Raw genomic sequence first — 22,167 nt, 5'->3', positions numbered from 1 at the left:
TGATTTTTTTTTTAGTTCTTTATATATTCTAGATAGTAGTCCTTTGAAAGACAAGTATTCATAAGGAAACAATTAACCTACAATTATTCATGACCCTCATGCACCTTATTAGACATTCTAACTGTTCTTCCCATGACATGTTAATATTAAAAATATCCTGCATTATCTATTTAAGGAGTGTGTATAATGAATGAAAAATAAAGAGGTTGCCTTTGGTTTGTTTTTACCTTGTTTCTCCTTTGCCTGTGATACTGCCCCTCAGAGCACACATGGTTTTACTGTGACGCTGGAGTCAGACATGCTGGCGTCACACCCCACAGCCTCTCCTTCCTTCCTGAGGCTTTTGGGTTAGTGACTTATCGTCAATTTCCTCATCAGATGAAATGAAGATGAAAATAATACCCAGCTCATTAGGCTGACGTAGAGATTATGTATGTTAACGTGGCTAAAGTGAAACAGAACTCAGGTACACCCTCAATCCCACTGGAGAGACTTTGGACACAAAATGTTACTTTACTGCTATGCAGCCTCCCCTTTTTGGCTACTGGAAGTTTTGCTGAGGCAGACTCCACCAACACAGTATTTGTGCTTAACAACAGAACTAATCTACGCAGAGCGTCCACACAAGTGGTGTTATTTGCTCTCTACATCTTTGCTTCAAATGTTTGTTGTTGTTTGTTTGTTGTTTGTTGTTGTTTGTGAACACTGTATTGAATTATCAAAAAAGGAATCTGTACCCTCACTCTTGTGTCTAATTCCTTACCAACACACACGTCTAGAGAACACTGAGTAACATATTTTCAAATATTCGTTCTTGGTACCGAGATAAATGTTTGCCACTGAGGGTCTCTCCAGAGTCCTGATCCCTGGAGGATTCAGAGCAATGCTACTGACTTGCAGAACCCACTGGGGAGCCACACGGAAGGAGGGGGCACTCAGAAGCCAGCCTGGGCTCTCCCACCTGAGCAGTGTGAGAGAATCGAGATCAAGGGCAGCATAGGAACCCTTGTTACACTGTCAAGTGGTTCAAGCTTTATCCTGGTGGACAGAGAAACTCTTATAGCCTTGGCTAATGCTAACTTGTCTTTCCTTTCTATTTCAACTAAAACAAAAAACCACACTGGCAGTAGGAAGTAAGAGCAATTAGTGTATGTGAAACAAAACAAACAACAAGCAATCTACAGAGCTGAGCTCTGCAGATGCGTGCTGCTGCCGTTCACCACGGTGACATCCAGCACTCTCTTTGGTGCTTGTCCTGTGCATGGTTGACTTGTTGTTTTTCCTTCTCGTGTACTTCCAGCCTCCAGGCAGGGAACTCCACGTGCAGAATTATTGCTTTCTTCCCAAATGTTGCTCATCACATATCCCATTTCCACAATACCAAGCCTTGACAGCAAATGCTAGCCAAAGCATTAACAAGTATCCTTTTTAGGAAAATGAATCTCACTTAGCTATACCCATGGTCAAAATGCAATTTTCAAATGAAATGATGCAATCCTTTGATTGACTCCAATGTCACCACCCGCTCCCCACCCTGGCAAAACCTCACAAAGATAGAAAAGCTACTTACCGAACAGTTGGATTGGTGTAAATGGTATGGTCTGAGAAAGCCTCATTAAATTATTCCTTTCGATGGCTGCAAACAAAGACAGATTTATTATTTTAAGTCTGCATCACTGGGCTAAATCTACAGAAGTGCCTCACCTCAATATAGTTATACGATACACAAAATATTTTATTTCAAATGCTTTTTACTTTTTGTCATTACCAAAAACATTATCCATAATACAGTTTTAAGTATAAACTGAGCCTTCAACTAGAAGGAGATCCCAATGTCAGGAGTACGTGATAGGAGACTCGGGGCTGTCTTCCCCCACCTTGCTCAATACCAACTCCTATGTGCCCGAAAGCATGCTCTAAGTGGCATTTTAACCCGTGGTCTTCATCCTGTTTTTTTTTTCCCAATGCTCCGTGGACTGTTGGAGACACCTACTGTTCATCTTGCACAATTCACTTTCTCTTTTATCAGAGGGAACTGAAGACTGACTTTACTTAGGAGCAAGCAATCTGCATTTCCCTGTCGAGGGCCACGTGCTAACAGATCGGTTGGTATGATGTATAGCAGTCCTCACTAGAGCCTTTCTCAAATTGAGAGCTAGTGTCAAAATAATAGATGACTGCTGAAATAATAGATGACTGCTTAACTAAAAGACCCAGCAGCAAGAACCTACGATGACGAACCTGGAGTTCACTACAGTGAAGAATTCAGGATAAAGCAGCTTATTACAGACCCCAAACAAAAGACCCTGATATGATAAGAACAGTGATTATGACACCAAAAAGGTCTTTCTTACGTCCCAAGCTTTAGACTGCTGCAAATCCCTGGTCATGTATTATCTGCTCCCATGCTCAGCAGCACCCCCAAGAAACCCTCGAATGGCACAAGTCCAGTTGGCTGTCATATTGCTTTGCACTTCAAAGTATTTTCCTCTTAATTCTCAACTAGTCCTTTGGCAGACAGTTCCTCAGCCAGGGCAAGTATAATTACTCCCACTCTGAAAGAAAAGCAGCTGAAGCTCTGCTAAGTGATGCTGCTTAAGAGTCAGACCCTTGGCATCTCTGTTTAATGACCTCTCTGCTGAACTTGTTCTGCAGAGCCGGCATCTAACCAGTGTTATGTTCACCCTTAAAGAACTGCTTTGGGAACTGTCTTCTCCTCCGCTGAAACACTAAGATCTCTGGCTTTGGGCTGGCTTAGAACTCACAAGGACTTTTCAGGCCTCAAGCTTATCCTTCTTCACAATTTACAACTTTTCAATGCACCTTTTTGTTTAAGTTCAAACATTCATAAATCCTGGCAACTTGCCAGGACTTAGGTCAACATCAATGTGAGAGGTTCAGATGTTCTTCCCACGAGAGAGAATAATTTTCCAAGTTGGGAGCCATAGCAAAAAAATATGGACTTTACCAATGTTCCTGTTGACAAACGCAAACTCAGACCCTGAGCTCGGTATCCGTCAATGTGCACATGCTTCTTACCTGAATAGTGGTGCGGCTCTGCAGGGCTTTTTAAGGCTGCTGAGATCTCTGAAATTAGAGAGAAGATTGGCATCTTAATTATCTGGCTCAATATAAATACACGCATATGAATATATTGCCTTCAAAGTTATTATTGAGCAGGTTAATCAGAATAGCTCCTCAGTATTTGAAAAAGCTTGCCTAATATCCCTTAACCGTATTACTGCACATGGTATTCTGACAGTTTCCAATCATCAATGCAATATCTTCAAACATATCTATGTGGGGAATTGGAGAAAGACAGGTAATATTAGCCTCAAAGATGTATTTCCTCTGAACCAATTACACCTCCGGGCTGCAAGAGGCACTCAGCTGTCCACCGCGCCCCATGACATCCCTGAATCATGATCCTTCCAGCTCCCCACCGAGATGCAGTGCCCACAGGAAGCCATTATTAATGCCAAGTTATTAGCAGACCACTCCACTGACCTAGAATAGCAGCAGAGAACACGCATCAAGTGGTGCACAAAAGGGACAATGCAGGGATGGATAACATGGTACCGCGGGATTTGCTGGGCTGCACGGGGACAGCATGATAGGAACACCCTGCTCCGAGTTTAACTCATTCTAGTCTATCTGCTCTGGTGCTAAATTACAGGACTCCAGAGGAACCCTTTGCAGCAGCTCTGCCATTTCATAAAATCGAAATTAAAGCAGAGAAACTTTAGTCTCATGGTGGCAACTGCTTTATACCTAGTAGAGTGAGCAACATCATGAGCTCGATTTCAGAGATCTCTCTGGCTTCTCGATGCTAGACAGAGAAAAGATCAAATATCACTTCCTTTGGGGGTAGATCACAAAAAGTATGATCAGCAGAAAAGACTTCCTTTCTGAATTTATTCAGCAATGATACATATATATATGGATATATATACAAACAAATACCACACATATTCCTCTCCCACTCTGGGCCATGCTATGCATGAGCAATGTGAATAAAATGAGGTTTCCACCCTACAGAAAAAGCAAATAAAGCCAGACATGATGGCACACACCTGTTATCCCAGCACTCAGCAGCCTGAGGCAGGAGGATCACTGTGGGTTTGGGACCAGCCTAGGCTACAAAGGAAGTTCAAGGGTAGCCTGAACCAACTAATAAAACCCTGTCGTAAAAAGACAATAAAAGAAAGGAAGAAAAAAAGCAACACAATACACTAGAGAAAAAGACACATAACTGTAGTAATGCAGTTTGCTAGGTGATACGCTGGAGGTGCACACAGAGGGTTTCAGGACATGCTAATTTCACCTGGAGCGTAGGATCTTATAGACGGACACTGTGAAACAGTGAAAGGGTATGAGCACCCCGACGTGACAAAGCCGAGTTTCAATCCCGCCTCTGCTACTCAGGAGCTGTGCTTACTACACCCGTGTTTATTAAGCATCTGCTGCACTGGGCTATACCCTCTTAGTACTTCTGGGCACAGAGTCCTACGGAGCCCATAGAGGAGAAGGCATCCAGGTGATGCCATCTCATGAGTGCCTCTTGGGGAGCAACGCGTAAAGAGCAACAGTGGGAATTTCTGGGCAGCTGAAATGAGCTCGGTAGGAAGCTGTCATTCAGAGACAAAATGGAAAAAAAATCACAATAAAACATGGGTCACCACAGAACTGTAAACCACAAGTCAGTACTGATTTATCTGGAGAAAGATACTCAACATTCTACTTTTTACTGAATTTTCTACTTGGTATAGTAGAGAAAAATCAGTAATATAAAGTGAACACTATCATTAATAAAATGAAAAATAAATGTCAAAAATCTCAAAACTTACTGTCAGCTCTACTTGAACGTCTCAACCTGTATAGGAGAAATAGAATTAGTCCTCGTTCAAACAGTTCAATGATCAAAGAAAAGAAATCGCACTGAAACCATGTAAAATCACATACAGATATAAAGTACCATCCACATCTTATCTTACTTTTATCAGTCTACAATTATTTTTACAGAGAAACAAACACCAGATATGCGTGTCAGTTGCAGTATACACCCTAAGCTAACTGAAAAGTACTTGTGTTTTTTAATTAGCGATGTGATCACACAACATATATAAGATTTAACTGTGCTTGTGTTGTTCTTGATCAATTAAATGAAAGGCTTCCTGAATTATGCAAAGCAGATGCCTACAAATGACTGTGGGAATGTCTTCGGACAAGCCTACAAATCAGTTTCATTAGCCCACGTGGCCCCTAAATGTGCACAGGCTGAAATTAGCTTCCTTTAAATTGTCACTTGCCCTGCTCAAGTGCACAAAGTGGCCACGGGCAAGTCTGAATAAATGCATTCAAAGAATATCTCCAGTATTTAAGGTCCTTAGGGAAGAAAGTACAATTACAATTATTGTTTAATTTCATGCTGCAATAACCCACTACTCTGCATGAGCACAAACTACTGAACCTTTGGGAGAAGAAAGTCATGTGTCCTCTAAATCTGGAAGCAGGCTTGCGTGGAGACCGTGATGACAGCTTTGAGAAAGGCCATTTCGACCAGAGCTGCCTGCAAACAGAAGGTCGCCTTCCACCGGCTCCGTGTCAACGGGCCCATCTGCATGGTAAACAGTTCTAGTTCTGCCCCTATGGCTGTATGGATATCAATTTGAGGATGTAGCCAGGAAAGTGCAGAAAGTAGCACAATCAAAATGGAATCATCAGTGAGACAGGATGGCACAGGCCTGATGTAGCTACTAGAGAGACTGAGGCAGGAGGTTCACATGAGCCCAAGAGCTCAGGCCAGCCTGTGTTTCTTAAGAAGAGTAAGTGGAATAATCACTGCTGTTTGGCTGCTTTGCAAATGTTATTTCTCTCAGGAGGACAGCAAATTCTCCTCTACAGCCAGGTGAGTTCTCCACACACTTCCCAACCCAAACCTCCTCCTGCTCTGTCTTTCTCAGAGTTAAGACAATTGGGATATTACTGAAAAACCAAAGCTAAAATGGCCACTTCACACCTGCAAAGGAAGACATGTGGAAGAAAGAACTGCTTTTAAATCTAAGAAACATCATCAGGTCTTAAACCCTTTTCTTTAGGCCAGACAGATTTATTTCCACTTCTAAAGCAAATGCAATCTTACCTATCTGAAAAGCTATGATAATCACTATTCAGATGTGTGTTCTTTCACACTGAAAGGCAAATGTTTAATTTGCTGCAGGAGTATGTGTTTCCTTACAATATTCCTAAAAGCACTTGGGTGAGATCTTGTTCCTAGAAACTCAAAAAACTGGAGAATAATTTTTTCACTTTTGCTAATAAAAAAATCTTCATTTGATGCACATTTTTTTCTGCCTTTTCTGACCAAATTAACCACTTCCTCCTCATCAGGTTGCAAAATAGAACACAGAGAATCTTGACAAGCGACTTTTAGGAATACTCACGGGGCTTTCCTAGCAATGCTGGCGTCCCCAGACTTCCATGGGGTACTTTCCCTCAGATCCTAGGAGCAAGAAAGGAAAGGTCATCCATGCTCAGACACCCAGAGCACCCTCAGCTGAGCTCTCAGCAACACCGTGTCTGCAAAGCTCCCCTTCAGAGCGCAGCTTTCCCCTCCCTCTAGCTCAGTATTTCTCTTTAAAAAAAAAAAAAAAAAAACCAAACCAGGCCACAAAGACACACAGTGTTAGCACAGTATCAGATTTGCTCAATAGGTTGATAGGTTTAACAGAATGAAATTACTTTTACAGGGACACTGAAGGGGAACTGTAACATACAAAGGTTTTTACAGACACAGTACTAAATGTACACAAAGAGCTAATGACATAAAAAATGGAAAGAAGGTCCAGCAACATCCATTTTCACACTACTGTGTCCTATCACCAGATTACTGGTCCAAGTGACCACCACTTAAAGTAACAGCATTTGACATTTACCTCTGTATCTTTCCTATTTATTCAGCTAATAATTCTTGAGACTTACTGTACTCCAGGCAGTAGCACAGGTACTTCTGTAGGTGTTCTTTGTTGATCATTATTAATAATTCCTTGCAGATAACATTAGCCCCACTACGGAAATACAGTCATAGAAACACAGCCCCATTATAGAGATCAGTTAACCTGAGAACGAATGAAGTCTAGAGGTGAGCTGATATACTTGGTTTTGAAACACAGTAAGTCTCTGTTCTAACTGCCTCCAAGTGGTGCTGCATTTAACTTTTTTTGGTGGGGGAGATTAAACTCAGGAATTTCACACTGAGCTGCATTCCACAGTCCTTTTTCAATCTTGAGACAAGATCTTGCTAAGTCGCTAAGTTGCCCAGGCTGGCCTCAAACTTGCCTCAGAGTACCGGGATGACAGACATGTGTCACCGAGCCCAGCACATTCTCCTTCCAAAGCCTTTCACAGATGCTATTCCTCAGGCATATGTAAGATTGTTCTTGCTGGTAATGTTTATACAGCTCTAAAGTTCAAACAGATAATAGTCAAACCAAGACCAAAATTAGGTCTAACCAGATTACACATCCCCCGTGACAGATGGCACTAAACCAAGGTGCAGACTTGTAGACAGTAAGCAAGACAGACGATCAAACAAGAAGCCAAGCCCTGGACAAACACTAGGCTCCTTCACCAGCAGGACTTGCGGGCCCACCTCTATGTCTGAGAGCTTTGTTCTACTCATTCTCCCTCTCATGCACTGGAGAGGAACCTACTACTTTGAGAGCTAGACCATCCCAACCTTGGAAAGCTCTAATTCTATAAATGGCTTCCCCTGTGGGCTGAAATCTGTCTCCTAGCAATTTCTCCATGCTGATTCTAGACCGTCTCTTAAAAGATGTGGACAATATCCTATTTTCCCACCACATGGCAACTTTCACATATCTGACAACAGTTTCAAAAATTCCTGAATTCTTTGAATTCTTTCTCCCTCATGCTGGATGTCCCCAGAATGTTGGGTAGATAAGCAAGATGCACAAAGAACGAAATAATGGGGAAAGATTGAAAAGATCAAGCAGGAATTCATCTGAGCAAAGTCCCAAACGGAGATTTAAATTTAATGCCAGAAAAAAGCAGAAGCCAATTAAGGGGCAGAAAGGTAGAATAAATAGTCAATGAAATGTTGTGCTGATAAATGTTTTTTTTTTTTATGAAAATGAACCAAACATTTTTACCTCTTGAGACCACATTAGGTAATCCTTGACTTTTACAGCTTGCTGCTCAATTTCCCTGTTTTTCATCTTCTGACATAGATAAGGTTCGAGACCTTGTTTAAAAGGAAGGAGGAAGAAGAAGAGAAGGAGAAGGAGGAGGAGGAAGAGGAAAAGAAGAAAGAAGAGGAGAATGAGGAGAAAGATAAAGAGGAAGAGGAGGAGAAAGAGAAAGACGAGAGGGAGAAGGAAGAGGAGGGGGAGGAGGAGAAGGAGAAAGAGAAAAAGAAAGAGAAAGAGAAAAAATTAGAAAACACATGCAAATCTGTTACATTCAAATCACAGCTCCCAAATAGAAAAATGTGAACATGGTATGTTCATTTAAACTTGGATAGTTTTCTCTTTCTGTTTTTAGCAAGTTTTACCAAGTTTGCCCTATTTTTCTCAAATGATTGCAAGCTATACATTCTATTCCTATTCTTCCATAGTTACAAGTTATATTTCTCTACCAAGTCAAGAATTAAATGATCCATAATCCACTCTTCTGTAAAATAACACCTTTAGTAATGTTTTTACACTTACCTTCTACTGTACTCTACAGTCCATACTTTATTTAAAATATATGAAATTTTAGTAAAAAATGGCTAGGAATCTCTCCTTAATAACTGCATTAAGCATCATAAGCTAAAAACAACACAAAGCTAAAAAGGAATGCTATCAAATACACTTAATTTTTAGTCTTTTATTTAAAAAGATGATTTACTATCACTGCCATTTTTTATACCTTGTACCTACATAGTTATTGCATATAGTAGACATAATAATGATGTAATATATACTTTGTGGAATCGACTCTGACACTACTGTCAAGAATCTTAACCATAGGGGCTGGGGATTTAGCTCAGCGGTGTAAGCGCCTGCCTTGCAAGCAGGCAGTCGTGAGTTCAATCCCCGGTACCGATAAAAAAGAAAAAGACAAGAAAACAAAACAAAACAAAAAGAATCCTAACTAAATGTAAGAGATAATACTAGTGTGTTTTCCACTAATGATTTCATACTGGGGGGAGAAAAGTATACAAAAAGAGTAAAAAATCTATCATAATATAATAAAAATATGATAAAAGGAATTTCTATAATAGCACAGCACTATAATTAAAATAAAACACCTTTTTAAAAAAGCTAAATATATCTTTTTCCTTTTCCAAAATTAATTCCTCAGAACTACTTTTCATATTTAACTACCTGACAGGTAATTCCTCAAGCCCCCAAACTCTTATTTTGTTAGTTCTTTTTTCAATTAATCCTTAATTCAATCATACTTCCAAAACATAAACAAAAGAACAAAACAAAAATTTGAAATGTGGTTCAAGGTACACCGTGGACCCCTCTATCCATTTGGATTAGCGGGGGACTCAGAACTGGCCTATTTCCCAGCCTCGCCTTTCCCCATGGCCATCTGAATTTAGGAAATTCTTTCCCTTCTTATTTGTACTTTTTCTGTTTTAAATTCAGCAGAAAGAGCTTAAATAATTTAAGTAAAAATAATATATAATAACCTAAACATGGGTTATACTCCTTATAAAAAACAATACATTATATATGAATTAAGTATATGACATTTAAAAATAAAATGGACACACTTATAACTTATAACTGCCCTAGAATCTTGTCTTCAGACAAGGGCTTGGATTTTTGAACTGTGAGATCTCTGATCAAGCTCTTGAGCCAGACCTATAATTCGAGAGTGCTCAGAATAATTTAACTTCTAACATCACTTTCAGCTTGGAGTTGACTTGATTCTCAGTGGTTTAACAGAAAATTGAATGTATTCTAAATGTAAGTCAGAGTTTCTCTACCTTAGCATTGGCATTTCGGGCTTGAACATGCCTCATCATGGGGGGCTGCAGCCCTGGATGCCAAGGTCCACTTGCTTTAATTGTGACAATGAAATATCTCCATATCTTGACAATGTTCCCTGCAGAAAGCAAACCATCCTTTGGTTGAGAAGCACTGGCCATAAGGGCAAGTAGGGTCAGTAAAGAAGTAAAATCATCAACTTTAATACAATGTCTCTTTAGTACTAAATTATTTTACATCTTTATGACCTCAAGACCATTCCTGATTTTCTGTTTTAAAAATGGTAAAGAAGTTCCGAACTGTGAATATTGTGCTTCTTTCTGTTCACAATCTGTTGTATCTTGCCTATCTAGGCTTAATTTGCATTCCATGACTAGCTTACAGTTTTCATGCCAAAGTATCTGACCTGTCCTCTCGCAAATGGCAAGCCTAAGAATATTTGTGGAACAGTCACTTCAGGAGCATTTATTGTATGTGGGCTTTACAAATAACCACTTTTAACTCGAACTCTGAATTTTAAGTAGGGATCCATGTCAGGGCTACAGAAATGAAATTAGGGAAACTTTCCCACCTTATAAAACAGATGAAATTAATTTTATAACATAAAAACACTCAAAAAATGAGAGACTACCTAAATCTTAATATTTCTTCTCTGAATCCTGAAAACTACTACTTAAACAAATGAACTTTTGTTCCCATCATAAAAATTAAAAACATAAAAAGGCTATTTTTCTAGAGGACACTGCCACCTTTCCTTTTCCTCATCTCCAAAAGAACAGAAATCACCAAGTCTCCAAGAATCATAACCCAAGAAAATGCTGCCTGGGATGTTGGAACCCCAGATCGTGTCCTGATACCTACTGATCTGGCTGAACTTGGACACGGTAAGCCACTTCTTGCTGCCCTCGTCTTCTGAGATGTTATTTTCTTCTGGCTGTGAATCCGACTGGTCATTTTGAGAGCAGGTACTGATTGTTATGATCTGGAAAGAAAGTCACTTGTTGAAACACAGTGATATTAATCTGAAAGCAATTTGAGTCACAGGAATAGAGGCACCAGGCTGAAGAGCAGTGGTCGACATTGGCTACAGCTGAGAATCACCTGGGACTCCGATGGATGCCATCACACAGGCCGGCAGGACACGGCACTCATGTGAGTTCTCTTCACAGTCATGATTAAGAATCAAGCGTGGGACACGAGTCTGTAGACCTAAGCATGTGTTAAAATCATCAGCACTGGTGAAAACCTCAAACCACTGCACCTACCTTCATCTCTCTATTTAGTAGACTGGGAAGAGAAAGAATTCAAATCGCTAATAAAGTTCCCAGCAGAAGTTCATGCTGCTGGAAGGACAGCATATTTTGAGAACTGCTGGTACAGAGGAAAGAAAAAGTGTGTTTGGATGCAAAGAATTTGTACTGGAATTCTACCCTGTTTATTAGAAGCTATGTGGTTTGGGTAAATTATTTAATGACTCTGTGACTGTCCTATATACTTCCCATGGGCAGAAAATACATGCAGTAAGTTGATAAAGCAATACAAAAATACAAGCTTGAGTATTTGAGTGCAGCTCCTAGTTGAACTCTGCCATTTGAACTACTCCAAAAATACATCTACTTAGGCACATATTTCTCAGGATTTCAACAATTCATGACATTCATCCTGGAAGAATACCTTTCCTCATCAAGCTAAATCTGTTTCAAAGAAGTAGTTTTACACAATTGTCTCAGTACTTTTCTCCTCCCTTCTGCTTCCCATTCTAAAATGGGAACTCCAGTATTTTTAAAAATATATCCTGATCAGGCTGGGGATTTTAGCTCAGCAGCTCAAGCACTTGCCTGGTAAGATTATGAGTTCGATCCCCAATATCAAAAAAATATATAGCCTGATGATTTACTTGGAAAAATCAGGGTAAAACACAAAACATAAAGCAAAGTTTTATAACCAGGAGAAGCAAATTCTTGTAGAACAGACCTACGACTTCCTAACAATATACAAGAAGACTCACTGACTGAAGTAGAAAAACAGCATAACAGAAATTGTAGGACAGAGCTAAAACACTGCTTACATGAAATGTTATAGCACTAAATGTCTATATTAGGAAAAAGAAAATCTCAGACCAATGATCAAAGTTGCCACTTTAAAAAACTAGAGAGGGATCAAACTAAACCCAAAATAAACAGAAGAAAGACAACATCAAGGAAGAGAAATCAGTGGACAAGAAATCTAGAAGAAAATTGATGAAACTAAGAGCTGGCTCCTTGAGCAAATCAATAAAAGGGATAAAATAGTAGCCAGACTGATCATGAAACAGGGGAAAAAAAACATGAATTTAAAATTTTAAGAATGAAACAAGAGCCGGGCATGCTGGCACACATCTGTAATCTTAGCACACTAGAGGCTGAGGCAAAAGGATCACCCTGAGTGCAAGGCCAGCCTGGGCTCCAGAGGAGGTTCAAGTCAGCCTAAACTGCATAGCGAGATCCTATCGCAGAAAAAAAAGGATGAAACAAGTGAGGCCTCCAGAAGATGGTGGAGTGATGAACAGCAGAGAAACAGCCTTTCTGAGACTGGCATCCAGAGGCTGGAATATACCGATGTGAGGAAGATAAGCAGGGAAGTGGGTCCCCAGGACCCATCAAGAACTGAAGAGAGGGACCCTAACATAGAAGGAGGAAGTAGCAATCAGCACTTTTCCCTAAGCCCTTAGTTATTACATGGGCAGCTCAAACCAATAGTAACTACTGGAGACCCCAGAGGCCACCACAAATAAACCCATCAGTGGAACGGAGCAGTGGAAACAGGAGACTGCAGTGGCTGGTAAATTATTAGGGTTCAGATTCCACCTCCAGGAGAAGGTAACTAGCTGGTCACCATTTTGGAAAGAGGCCAACAGAGCTGGGGGCTGAGAGCAGATGTGGGCTGGGTCCATGTAGCAGCTCCCAGTGTCATGATGAGGCAGGATTGAGTTCATGTTGGCAGGAGATCAAGGAGCCAAGTTCAAGCTGGCAGGAGGCATGCAGAGTGTTGCAGGCTGAACAACTCAAGTTCCAGCTACACAGCCAGAAACCAGCCTGAAGTTCAGGGGAGCTAAAGGTGCAGACTTACTGGGGTTATCCACTACCCCACCATGAATCTACTGCTGGCCTGCTGGGTTTAATCAACATGTATTTGGGCTCTGTCAGCCTTCTCTACCAGGGACAGCAAAGACATACCATGAAATGAACATTTCTTTTCTTTTTTTCTGCCTTTTTTCCTAGATTGTTTGTTCTTGTTTTAATAAGTGTGAAAAATTATTTTGTTATTTTGAATGTTGCTATTTTGTTCTTTGTTTTCATTTCTTCCTCCAGCCTTGTTTCTAATCACTTCCTCTTCTTCTGTTTCTGTATTTTTCCCCATAACCCCTTTAAGTTTTCTCATGAAGGTAAAAAATCATCATCAGGTATATTTACTGTATTCTATTTTCTGGTTTGTTTTAGATTTTGTTATATAACCACAAATATAGTTAAATGTTACAAAATAATAATATGTGTCATTTTCTAGACTGTGCTCAATGTTTTTGTTATTACTGATTATATTACTTTGGCCAAGGTCACATAATTGTCGTAACCAGTTGTTTTTCCTGGTTTGCCAAGACTGGCACTGTTTGAGGACATAAACATTTGGCACATAAACATCATTATGTGCCAAAGAATCAGGGGACAAGTCAAATAGGCAGCAACTTCTCCTCCCCAGTAAATTGAAAAGATCCTCCAATACATTCAAAACCCAAAGCCAAGCTACACCTGAAAGACCTCTCTGAAAAGTAGTCATTTACTAAGAGTTCTCAATACAAGCAATAAACCTACCTGCCATAAGCAATGTACAATCATCAATCCAGGAATTAAACTAAAAAAAAGTGAGAAGACATAGAAAAAATGCAACCCCAGAATTCCAGTCCATCAAAGTCAAACCTGGGGGCAATCAGGTGGAATAATTTGAAAGCCACCCATCTGTACTCTCTAAGGTGGTAATGACAGAAGTAAGAAAGATAAATGAGGCTCTAGGAAAAAACAAATCAGAAATAACTTCTCAGATGACTCAAGAGATGGTGAACATAAAGAAGGACACGATTAGTGTGACTCCAGAGCAGATATAGATAAAAAATAGAACTCAGAAAAAGAAGAAAATCATGAACTTTCAACATATAAAAGAAACGGAATTTGTGAAGCAAATTTAGATATCTAGGAGACTAAAAATTCCACTGAAAGTATACACAGGAGAATGAGCTGATATAAAGACAGAACATCAGATATAGAAGACAGGATTGAGGTTAGCAATCATGAAAAGAAACATTTTCAATCTAACAGCTGCTAGATGATGCAAAAAAGAATACAAAAGATTAACTGAAGTCAATGAAAAAGCAGGAGCTAGCACAAATGACATTTTTGTTAAAAACCCTGTTCACTGAATTAATGGAAGAAAACTTCCCAAGCCTGGGAAAAGAATTTGACACACAGATAAGTGAGGCTAATAGAATTCCTATTAATCATGATCAAAAAAACTACACCAAGGCATATAATAGTCAAGATTCCAGAAATTCAACACAAGCAAAGGATATTAAAAGCCATTATGAGAAAAGAAACAAATCACAGCAGGCTTCTCAACACAAACCCTCAAATCAAGGACAGTTTGGAGTGAGGCATTTTAAGCCCTACAAAACAATCTCCAACCCAGACTGATGTACCCTGAGAAAATGCCTTTCAGAACTGATGAAGAAATAAGACACTTCTATGATAAAGAGTGCCTGAGGAAATTCATGAGCACCAAACCAACCCTCCAAAATGTTCTGAAGCACATTCTAGAAAGACATAACAAGGATTACAACTCCAAACAAAATGTATCCAACTCCATGAACCCAAACAAAATTTATCCACCAAGAAAGGCAAACAATTAGAAGAGAAAAAGGGAGCCAACAACAGGAAAACATGACAAGCACAAATCAATACACATCAGACATAACCATCAACATTAATTGTCTCAACTCACCAATCAAAAGACACAGACTGACAGAATAGATCATGAAGCAAGATCCAGTAATATGCTGCATAAGAGAAATACAGTTGATTCAATAAGAAATTTGTAGACTGAAAGTCAAAGAATGGAAAACAATACTCCATGTGACAGGAACCTGAAAAAAAGCAGGGTAACTATAATATTTGCAGACAAAGTGGATTTCAAGCTACGACTGATTAAAAGAGACAAAAAGATTGCTATACATCCTTGTAAAGGGAACAATCCAAGAGGAAAAGATAATATTCGTAAGTATATGTGCAACAAATACCAGCAGGCCCATCTATATAAAACAAATATCAATGGACATGAAAAATCAAAGAAGCACTAAAACAATTATAATGGAGGACTTCAGGACTCTACTGTCACCAATAGATCAACTAGACAAAATATCAACAAAGAAATGTCAGAACTGAGCCAAACTTTTGAACAAATGGACTTAATAGATGTCTACACAATGTTCTACCCTATGACATCAGAATATACATTCTCAGCTGCACAAGGGACATTATCCAATGTAAACCACATGCTTAAGTAAATGCAAAGGAACTGAAAGTATTCCATGCACATTAGGCCATAGTTTAATGAAATTAGAAATCAATGGCAAAAGAAACCATAAGAATTTTACAAACACATGGGAATTAAATAACGCTTTCCTAAACAACTAATGAGTTAGGTTAAAGAAGAAATTTCTATAGTTTCTACGATTAAATGATAATGCCAATACAACATACTGGAATGTATGAGATGCAACAAAAGTAGTCCTACAAAGGAAATTCTCGTATCAAAAAAACAGCAACCTCAAATAACCTAACATTGAATCTCAAGTTTCTAGGAAAAAAAGAGCAAGCCACACTCAAAACTCATGCAAGGGAAGAAATTATAAAGATCAGAGCAGAAATTAATGCATTGAAGGCTAATAAAACAAAACAATCAATGAAGTGAAGAGCTGGTTCTTCAAAAGATTAAATAAAATTGACAAACCCTTAGCAAATTTATTTTTAAAAAACTAAAATCCATGCAATTAGGATTGAAAAGGGTAAAATCACAACAGATCCTGCAGAAATTCAGAAGATCATCAATACCTACTTCAAGAACTGTATTGTAATAAAATGGAAAATACAGAAGAAATGGACACCTTTATTGATACATATGAATTACCAAGGTAGAATCAGGAAGATACATAAATTCTAAATAAACCAACATCAGTCAATGAAATTGAAGATATAATTAAAAATCTACCAACAAAGAAAATCCCAGTTGCTGATAGATTCATTGCTGAATTCTGTAAGAAATTTTGAGAAGACTAATACCACTACTTCTCAAACTCTGTAATGAAATTAAAAGGGAAGCAATACTCCCAAATTCACTCCTAGAAGCAAGCATTACCCTGATATCAAAACTAGAGTAGGATCCAGTCAATCTCCTTACTAAACTATAGGATAATCTTCCAAATGAACATAGGTGCAAAATTCCTCAATAAAATACTGGCAAATAGGATGTAACAAATCATCAAGAAGATGATGGACCATGAGCAAGTAGGATTCATCTCATGGATGCAGGGATGATTCAACATATGCAAATCAATAATTATAATTTACCATACTAACAGAGTTTGGGACAGAAATCACATGACCAACTCAATACATCCAGAAAAAGCATTTCATAAAGTGTAACACTATTCATATAAAAAATGCAACAGAAAACTGGAATAGACTATAAAAATCTGATAAAACTCATATATGATAAGCCAATAGCCAAGATCATACTAAAAGGACAAAAACTGTAAGTTTTCATTCTGAAGTGAGGAACAAGACAAGGATGTCCATTGTTAGCACTCTTATTCAATGTGGTTCTAGAAACACTAGGCAGAGCAGTTAGACAAGAGAGGGAAATGAAAGGAATGTGCATAGGAAAGGAAGAAGTTAAATTATCATTATTTCCAGGTGATATGATACTCTACACACAAGACCCCAAAGCTCTACTAAAAGACTTCTAGATCTAATAACAAAATTCAGTAGTGTAGTAGTTTACAAAGTCAACACTCAAAAATCAATAGCCTTCCTGTACACAAATAAACTTAGAGAGAAATTAGAGAAATCACACCTTTCACAATACCACCCCCCAAAAATGAAACACCTAGGAATTAGTCTAACAAAGGAAGTAAAAGACCTTTGCATTGAAAATTATAGTACTCTCCATTCCGGGAGAACATGGCGGACACATAGCAGCAGCTACGGAGGCTCTCTGGAAGACCCAGCTTAGAATTCAGGAATGGTGCGGAGTAAGGAATCATAAGCAAGAGGAGATATGCCCCGCTGACACAAGAATGCACTGAGCTGAGAGAAACCAACTGGGAATGCAATCCTGGTTGCTATAACAGGAACAGAAAAGCCTCAGTGTGGAAGTTGGAGCCTGCGCCATTGGAAGCCGCGATTTGGGTTTCCCGCCACCACTGCTGCGTCTACATCAGCTCAGCAGGGAGAGAGACTAACGAAAGCTGAGAACGGGAATCAGTGAACAGAGTTGAAAGCAGGACAGGCGGGGAGCTGTGCATTGACCTGCGGTGAGTGAGAAAAACTGGGACTCTTCCACAGGCTAGGAGACTCCAACAGAGCACATTCTGGAACCAGGAAGACTTGCGGGAACAGGGTGCTACAGTGACTTCAGTCACGTATCCCCCTCTCAAGCGGGATTGGTGAGCAGTGCCTAGCCTACGTGACGTTGCTGGCTGAGACCCAGTAGGCTAGCACAACCCAGGTCCCAGCGCCTGAAGGTAGATTGACCTGGAGGGGCAGGACCCACATAGGCTGCCTGGTCTCCAACTTCCTGGTGCGCTGCGGTGGGTGGGAACACCTAGCCAGCGCAATTCAATCAGACTGTGGCTGACAGGGAAGGAAGATGGGCCTTCTATATACGCTTGCATATATAAGAAACAAAGAATATGGGAAGAGGCAGCAACAAGAAAGGCTCCTCGGCCCACAATCCTGAGAAAGAGGCAATAGCAGACACAGCACCAATAGATATGAAGCACTATCTCCAGAGCCTCATAGACAAGTTCAGGAATGAAGTTATTAATGACCTGAAGCTAGACATAAGCAGAATAGTTAGAGAAATGCTAAGCACCACCCAAGAAAAAACAGATGGTGGAATGGAAGAACAGAAAAAAAGGGGAGAATTGTTTAATGGAGAAAATAGAGAAAGCATAGAATACTTGAAGCAGGTTCAAAGAGATTACCAGGAAACTAAAAACTCTATCGAAAACTGGCATAACAGCTTGAAAGAAACTAAGGACAGATTATCTGAACTGGAGGGCAGATTTGTAATATGGGAGCATGAAATGAAAAACTTCTTAAACATAACAAAGAAATAAACAGCAATAATACAAAGACTAGAAGATAAGAGGGTCTATAACTTAAGAATTAAGAACATAAAAGAAGAAGTAGGGACACAAACAAATGAACTACAAAAGCTACTCATAGAAATAATCGAGGAGAATTTCCCTAATTTAGCAAAAGGTAAACATACTCAGTTGTATGAAGCATACAGGAACCCAGCCACCTAGAGCAACACCCAGGCATATAATAATTAAAATTCCAGAAATCCAATACAAGAACAGAATATTAAAAGCCGTCAGAGACAAGAAACAGATCACTTACAAGGGAACATCCATCAGAATTACAGCAGACTTCTCAGCACAAATCATCAAATCACGAAGAGCATGGAGGGAAATAATTCAAGCTTTGAAAGATAATAATCTCCAGCCAAGATTGATATATCCTGCACAACTATCCCTGAAAATTGATGGAAAAACAAGGTGCTTCCAGGATAAAGAGGAACTAGGGGAATATGCAACCACCAATTCAACTCTACAGAGAATACTGCAGGATATTCTAAAAAAGAAAAATATGAAGAATCCAGAAATAGCGGCAGAGAGGCCACAATGAATGGAGCAGAAAACAAAATGAAGAAGACAAACTGACAACTAATGACAGAAAAAGAGCTCAACAGAAATGAGGCAGAGAAGATTGGATGATAGGAACAGCTATTTTGGAGAAAATGACATCTTAAAAGGTAATACTGATTTAGTATCATCTTGTTTTGAAGTCTCATCAAGCTTTTGTTCTGTCTCCATTGGTCTAAACAGGTTGTATCTTACTGGATTTTATTATATATGATAGTATAAACAAAAGCTTTTATAGACAAGGAGATTATACAGAAACCATTGTTCATTTTCTGTTAGTTGATTCTAAATACCCTGTAATACTGTCATTCTCTTAAATGGTTTTACATTGTTTTGATAAATTTGATGCTACAGTATACAAAGTTATACTCAAAGATTTCAAGGAAAGAGACAATATGGTAACTACTTTTATGTCAGGATTATCTTGTTGTGAAACACTATTTTGCTTAAATGGTTATGTTTTGATCTGCGCTGTTTTGCTGTTATGCCCTCTTTTACCGCAATCTCCATTTTATTATTTACTTTTTTATTTTTATCCTTTTAAATAAGGGAAAAATAAATAAAAAAATAGCAGGATATATTATAGTAACCCACTTTGCCTTTCCATTATCTAGATTTAAAGCCCTGTATTGCTCTCACCATCTTGTTTTGACTGATGTTCCTCTATTCTGTTTTGCTTGATAGTACCAGGTTCGAAAGTTTAGGCAACAGCTGTGAAGATAGTGGGATTCATTATGATGCCCATTCTGGTTGACTCTTATCTACTTTTGAAGACCTATAATGTCTCCAATGTTTTGGTTTTGTTGGTTTTGTTCTTCACTGTTTTGTTCAATTTTATTATAACTGATGATATAGGCAATTCTATTAGAGATAGCAGAAGGCATCATGGTAACCATTGTTGATCATCTTGTATTATGCTTTTACATTATCTATTATGTCCACCCTTTTGATTTGACTGACTTTGTTCTGTTATGTCACATTTGGTTCTACTCTCTTCAAAAAAAGTAATAAGAACTGTGGGAGCAACAAAACCCAAAATGTGTAATTGTCATTGTACAAAAAAGAGGAAAAGAAAGTGCTCTAAACGATATAACTGCATGTATATTTAAGTGTATAAGATAGATAACGATATTACTGAGTTTTGTTGGATCATTGAACAGAACTGTTTGCAGTCTCACTGTTGGAATGTCCACTTTATAAGCTTTAATTTTGTAACTTGAACAATTATTTCTAAGACGACAATATGTAATCCACTAACTAGTGATTTCCTAGTTTAACTTTTTTCTGTAAACCTGTATAACTTGTACCCTTTCTCTGCTTTTTTTTTTCTTTTTCTCCTTAAATAAAATTTTTTTAAAAAGAAAATTATAGTACTCTGAAAAGGGAGATTCAAGAGGATATCAGAAAATGAGAAGATATTCCTTGTTCTTGGGTATGAAAAACCAATATAGTAGAGCTGGTCACACTTTCAAAATTGTTACACAGATTCATGCAATTCCAGTAAGATACCAATCCATACCTCACAGAATTAGAGAAAACACTTCTAAAATTCATTCAGAACTGGAAGAGACCTAAAATAGTAAAAGCAATTCTGGGCAACAAAGGTAAGGCAAGGGGCATCACAATCCCTGACTTGAAATCATACTTCAAAACTATTGTGATTTTTTTTAAAGCTGAATAACAACTGGCTAAGATTTTTTTTCCCATCCTGTGGGCTATCTTTTGACTCTGCTGGTGATTTCTTTTGTTGTCCAAAGCTTTTTAATAAGATAGAACCCAACTGTTGATCCTTGTGGATTGCCATGCAGTCAAGGTTTCATCACAACGTCTTTGCCTACTCCTTGTCTTCAAGTATTCTACGTATTGTATCTGACAGCAAATTCAGTGTTGATCGTTGATCCATTTTCACTTTAGTTAAGTGCAACGTGATAGAATGGGTCTAGGTTTAGTCCTTGGCATGTGAAAAATCAGTTTTCCAGCACCATTTATTAAAGATTTATTATCTTTCTTCCAGTAAATATGTTTAGTCCCTTTGTCAAAGATAAAATGGCTAAGTGGGTTTGGAGTTGTTTCTACATCTTCTAATCTGTTCCATTGATCCTGAGGTCAATTTTGCTGCTGGTCCCATGCTGTTTTTAACACAGTAGCTTTGTAGTATAATTTCAAGTCAGGGATTGTGAAGCCCCTGCTGTGTCTAATATCTAGAATATATAAAGAATTGAAAAATATCAGACATTTCTAAATTTAGAAAATTCAAAAATAGGCATTGAAATGATGCCCTTTTCTCAGAAGGAAAAGTAGAAATGCCAAATAAATATATGAAAAAATGTTCAATATCACTGGTCATTCAAGAGACATAAATTAAAACAACACTATGATTCCATGTCATTCCAGAAGAATGGTTATTATCAAGAAATCAATAACAAATGCTTGGAGGGTGGTAAGGGAAAAGGGACCCTTCACCACTCTTGGTGGGAGTATAGACTGATACAACCACCATAGATATCAGTATGGAGATTCCTCAAAAAACTAAAAGATTTTCCATTTGACCCAGCTATTTCCCTTCTTGGTATCTTCCTAAAAGAATTAAAAGCATCATACCACATCAATATATGTGCACTCATGTTTATAGCAGTAGTTTGTAACAGCTAAATCTCAAAAACAGCCCAAGTGCCCATCAGTTGATGAAAGAATAAAGAAGGTGGGATTTTCCTGTATAATGGAGTAAATACTCTGCCATAAAGAAGAATAAACTTTAGACAATTCTAGCTGAATGGATGCACCTTGAGACCATACTGTTAAGTGAAAGAAATTGGACACACATATTTAAATACCACATTGTTTCTCTGGTGTGAGAAATTATAAATAAGGACCAAAGTGTACAACAGATATTGGGAAATGGGAAGAAAATGTTGAAATGGACAGGGGAAAAGAGGAAAGGGAAATTAAGGAAAACAAAACAAAAAATGAGAAAAGAAGGATAAAATGGAAACAAAGCTTTGTAAATAAAGAGGGGAAGAACGTTCGAAGGGAGGGGAGGGGAATGGGAAAAAAGAAGTAAGATATACCATGTACAGACACAAATTCCTTATAACAAGCATTATTGTTATGTGTACCTGAAGTGTACCAGTGAAATTTTTTAAAAAG

General features: G+C 38.5%; 1 protein-coding gene across 2 annotated transcripts in view; it reads right to left on the bottom strand.

Annotated features, from left to right (window-relative positions):
* Nucleotides 1–22,167, bottom strand: part of Trpm6 (transient receptor potential cation channel subfamily M member 6) — a 141,673-nt gene that overhangs the window by 19,506 nt on the left and 100,000 nt on the right. For both annotated transcript variants that reach the window (XM_063249709.1, XM_063249708.1), the window contains exons 28-33: nucleotides 10,866–10,986; nucleotides 8,172–8,263; nucleotides 6,444–6,502; nucleotides 4,848–4,873; nucleotides 3,040–3,087; nucleotides 1,571–1,636 (exon numbers count right to left, since the gene is read on the bottom strand). In XM_063249709.1, coding sequence (XP_063105779.1) covers nucleotides 1,571–1,636; nucleotides 3,040–3,087; nucleotides 4,848–4,873; nucleotides 6,444–6,502; nucleotides 8,172–8,263; nucleotides 10,866–10,986 — 412 coding nt within the window. The remainder of the gene's footprint in view (nucleotides 1–1,570; nucleotides 1,637–3,039; nucleotides 3,088–4,847; nucleotides 4,874–6,443; nucleotides 6,503–8,171; nucleotides 8,264–10,865; nucleotides 10,987–22,167) is intronic.

Source organism: Cavia porcellus, unplaced genomic scaffold, assembly GCF_034190915.1.
Source record: "Cavia porcellus strain 051 isolate PalLab524CR breed Dunkin Hartley unplaced genomic scaffold, mCavPor4.1 scaffold_1, whole genome shotgun sequence".
Taxonomy (NCBI): domain Eukaryota; kingdom Metazoa; phylum Chordata; class Mammalia; order Rodentia; family Caviidae; genus Cavia; species Cavia porcellus.
This window is presented reverse-complemented; position numbering and strand designations above follow the sequence as displayed.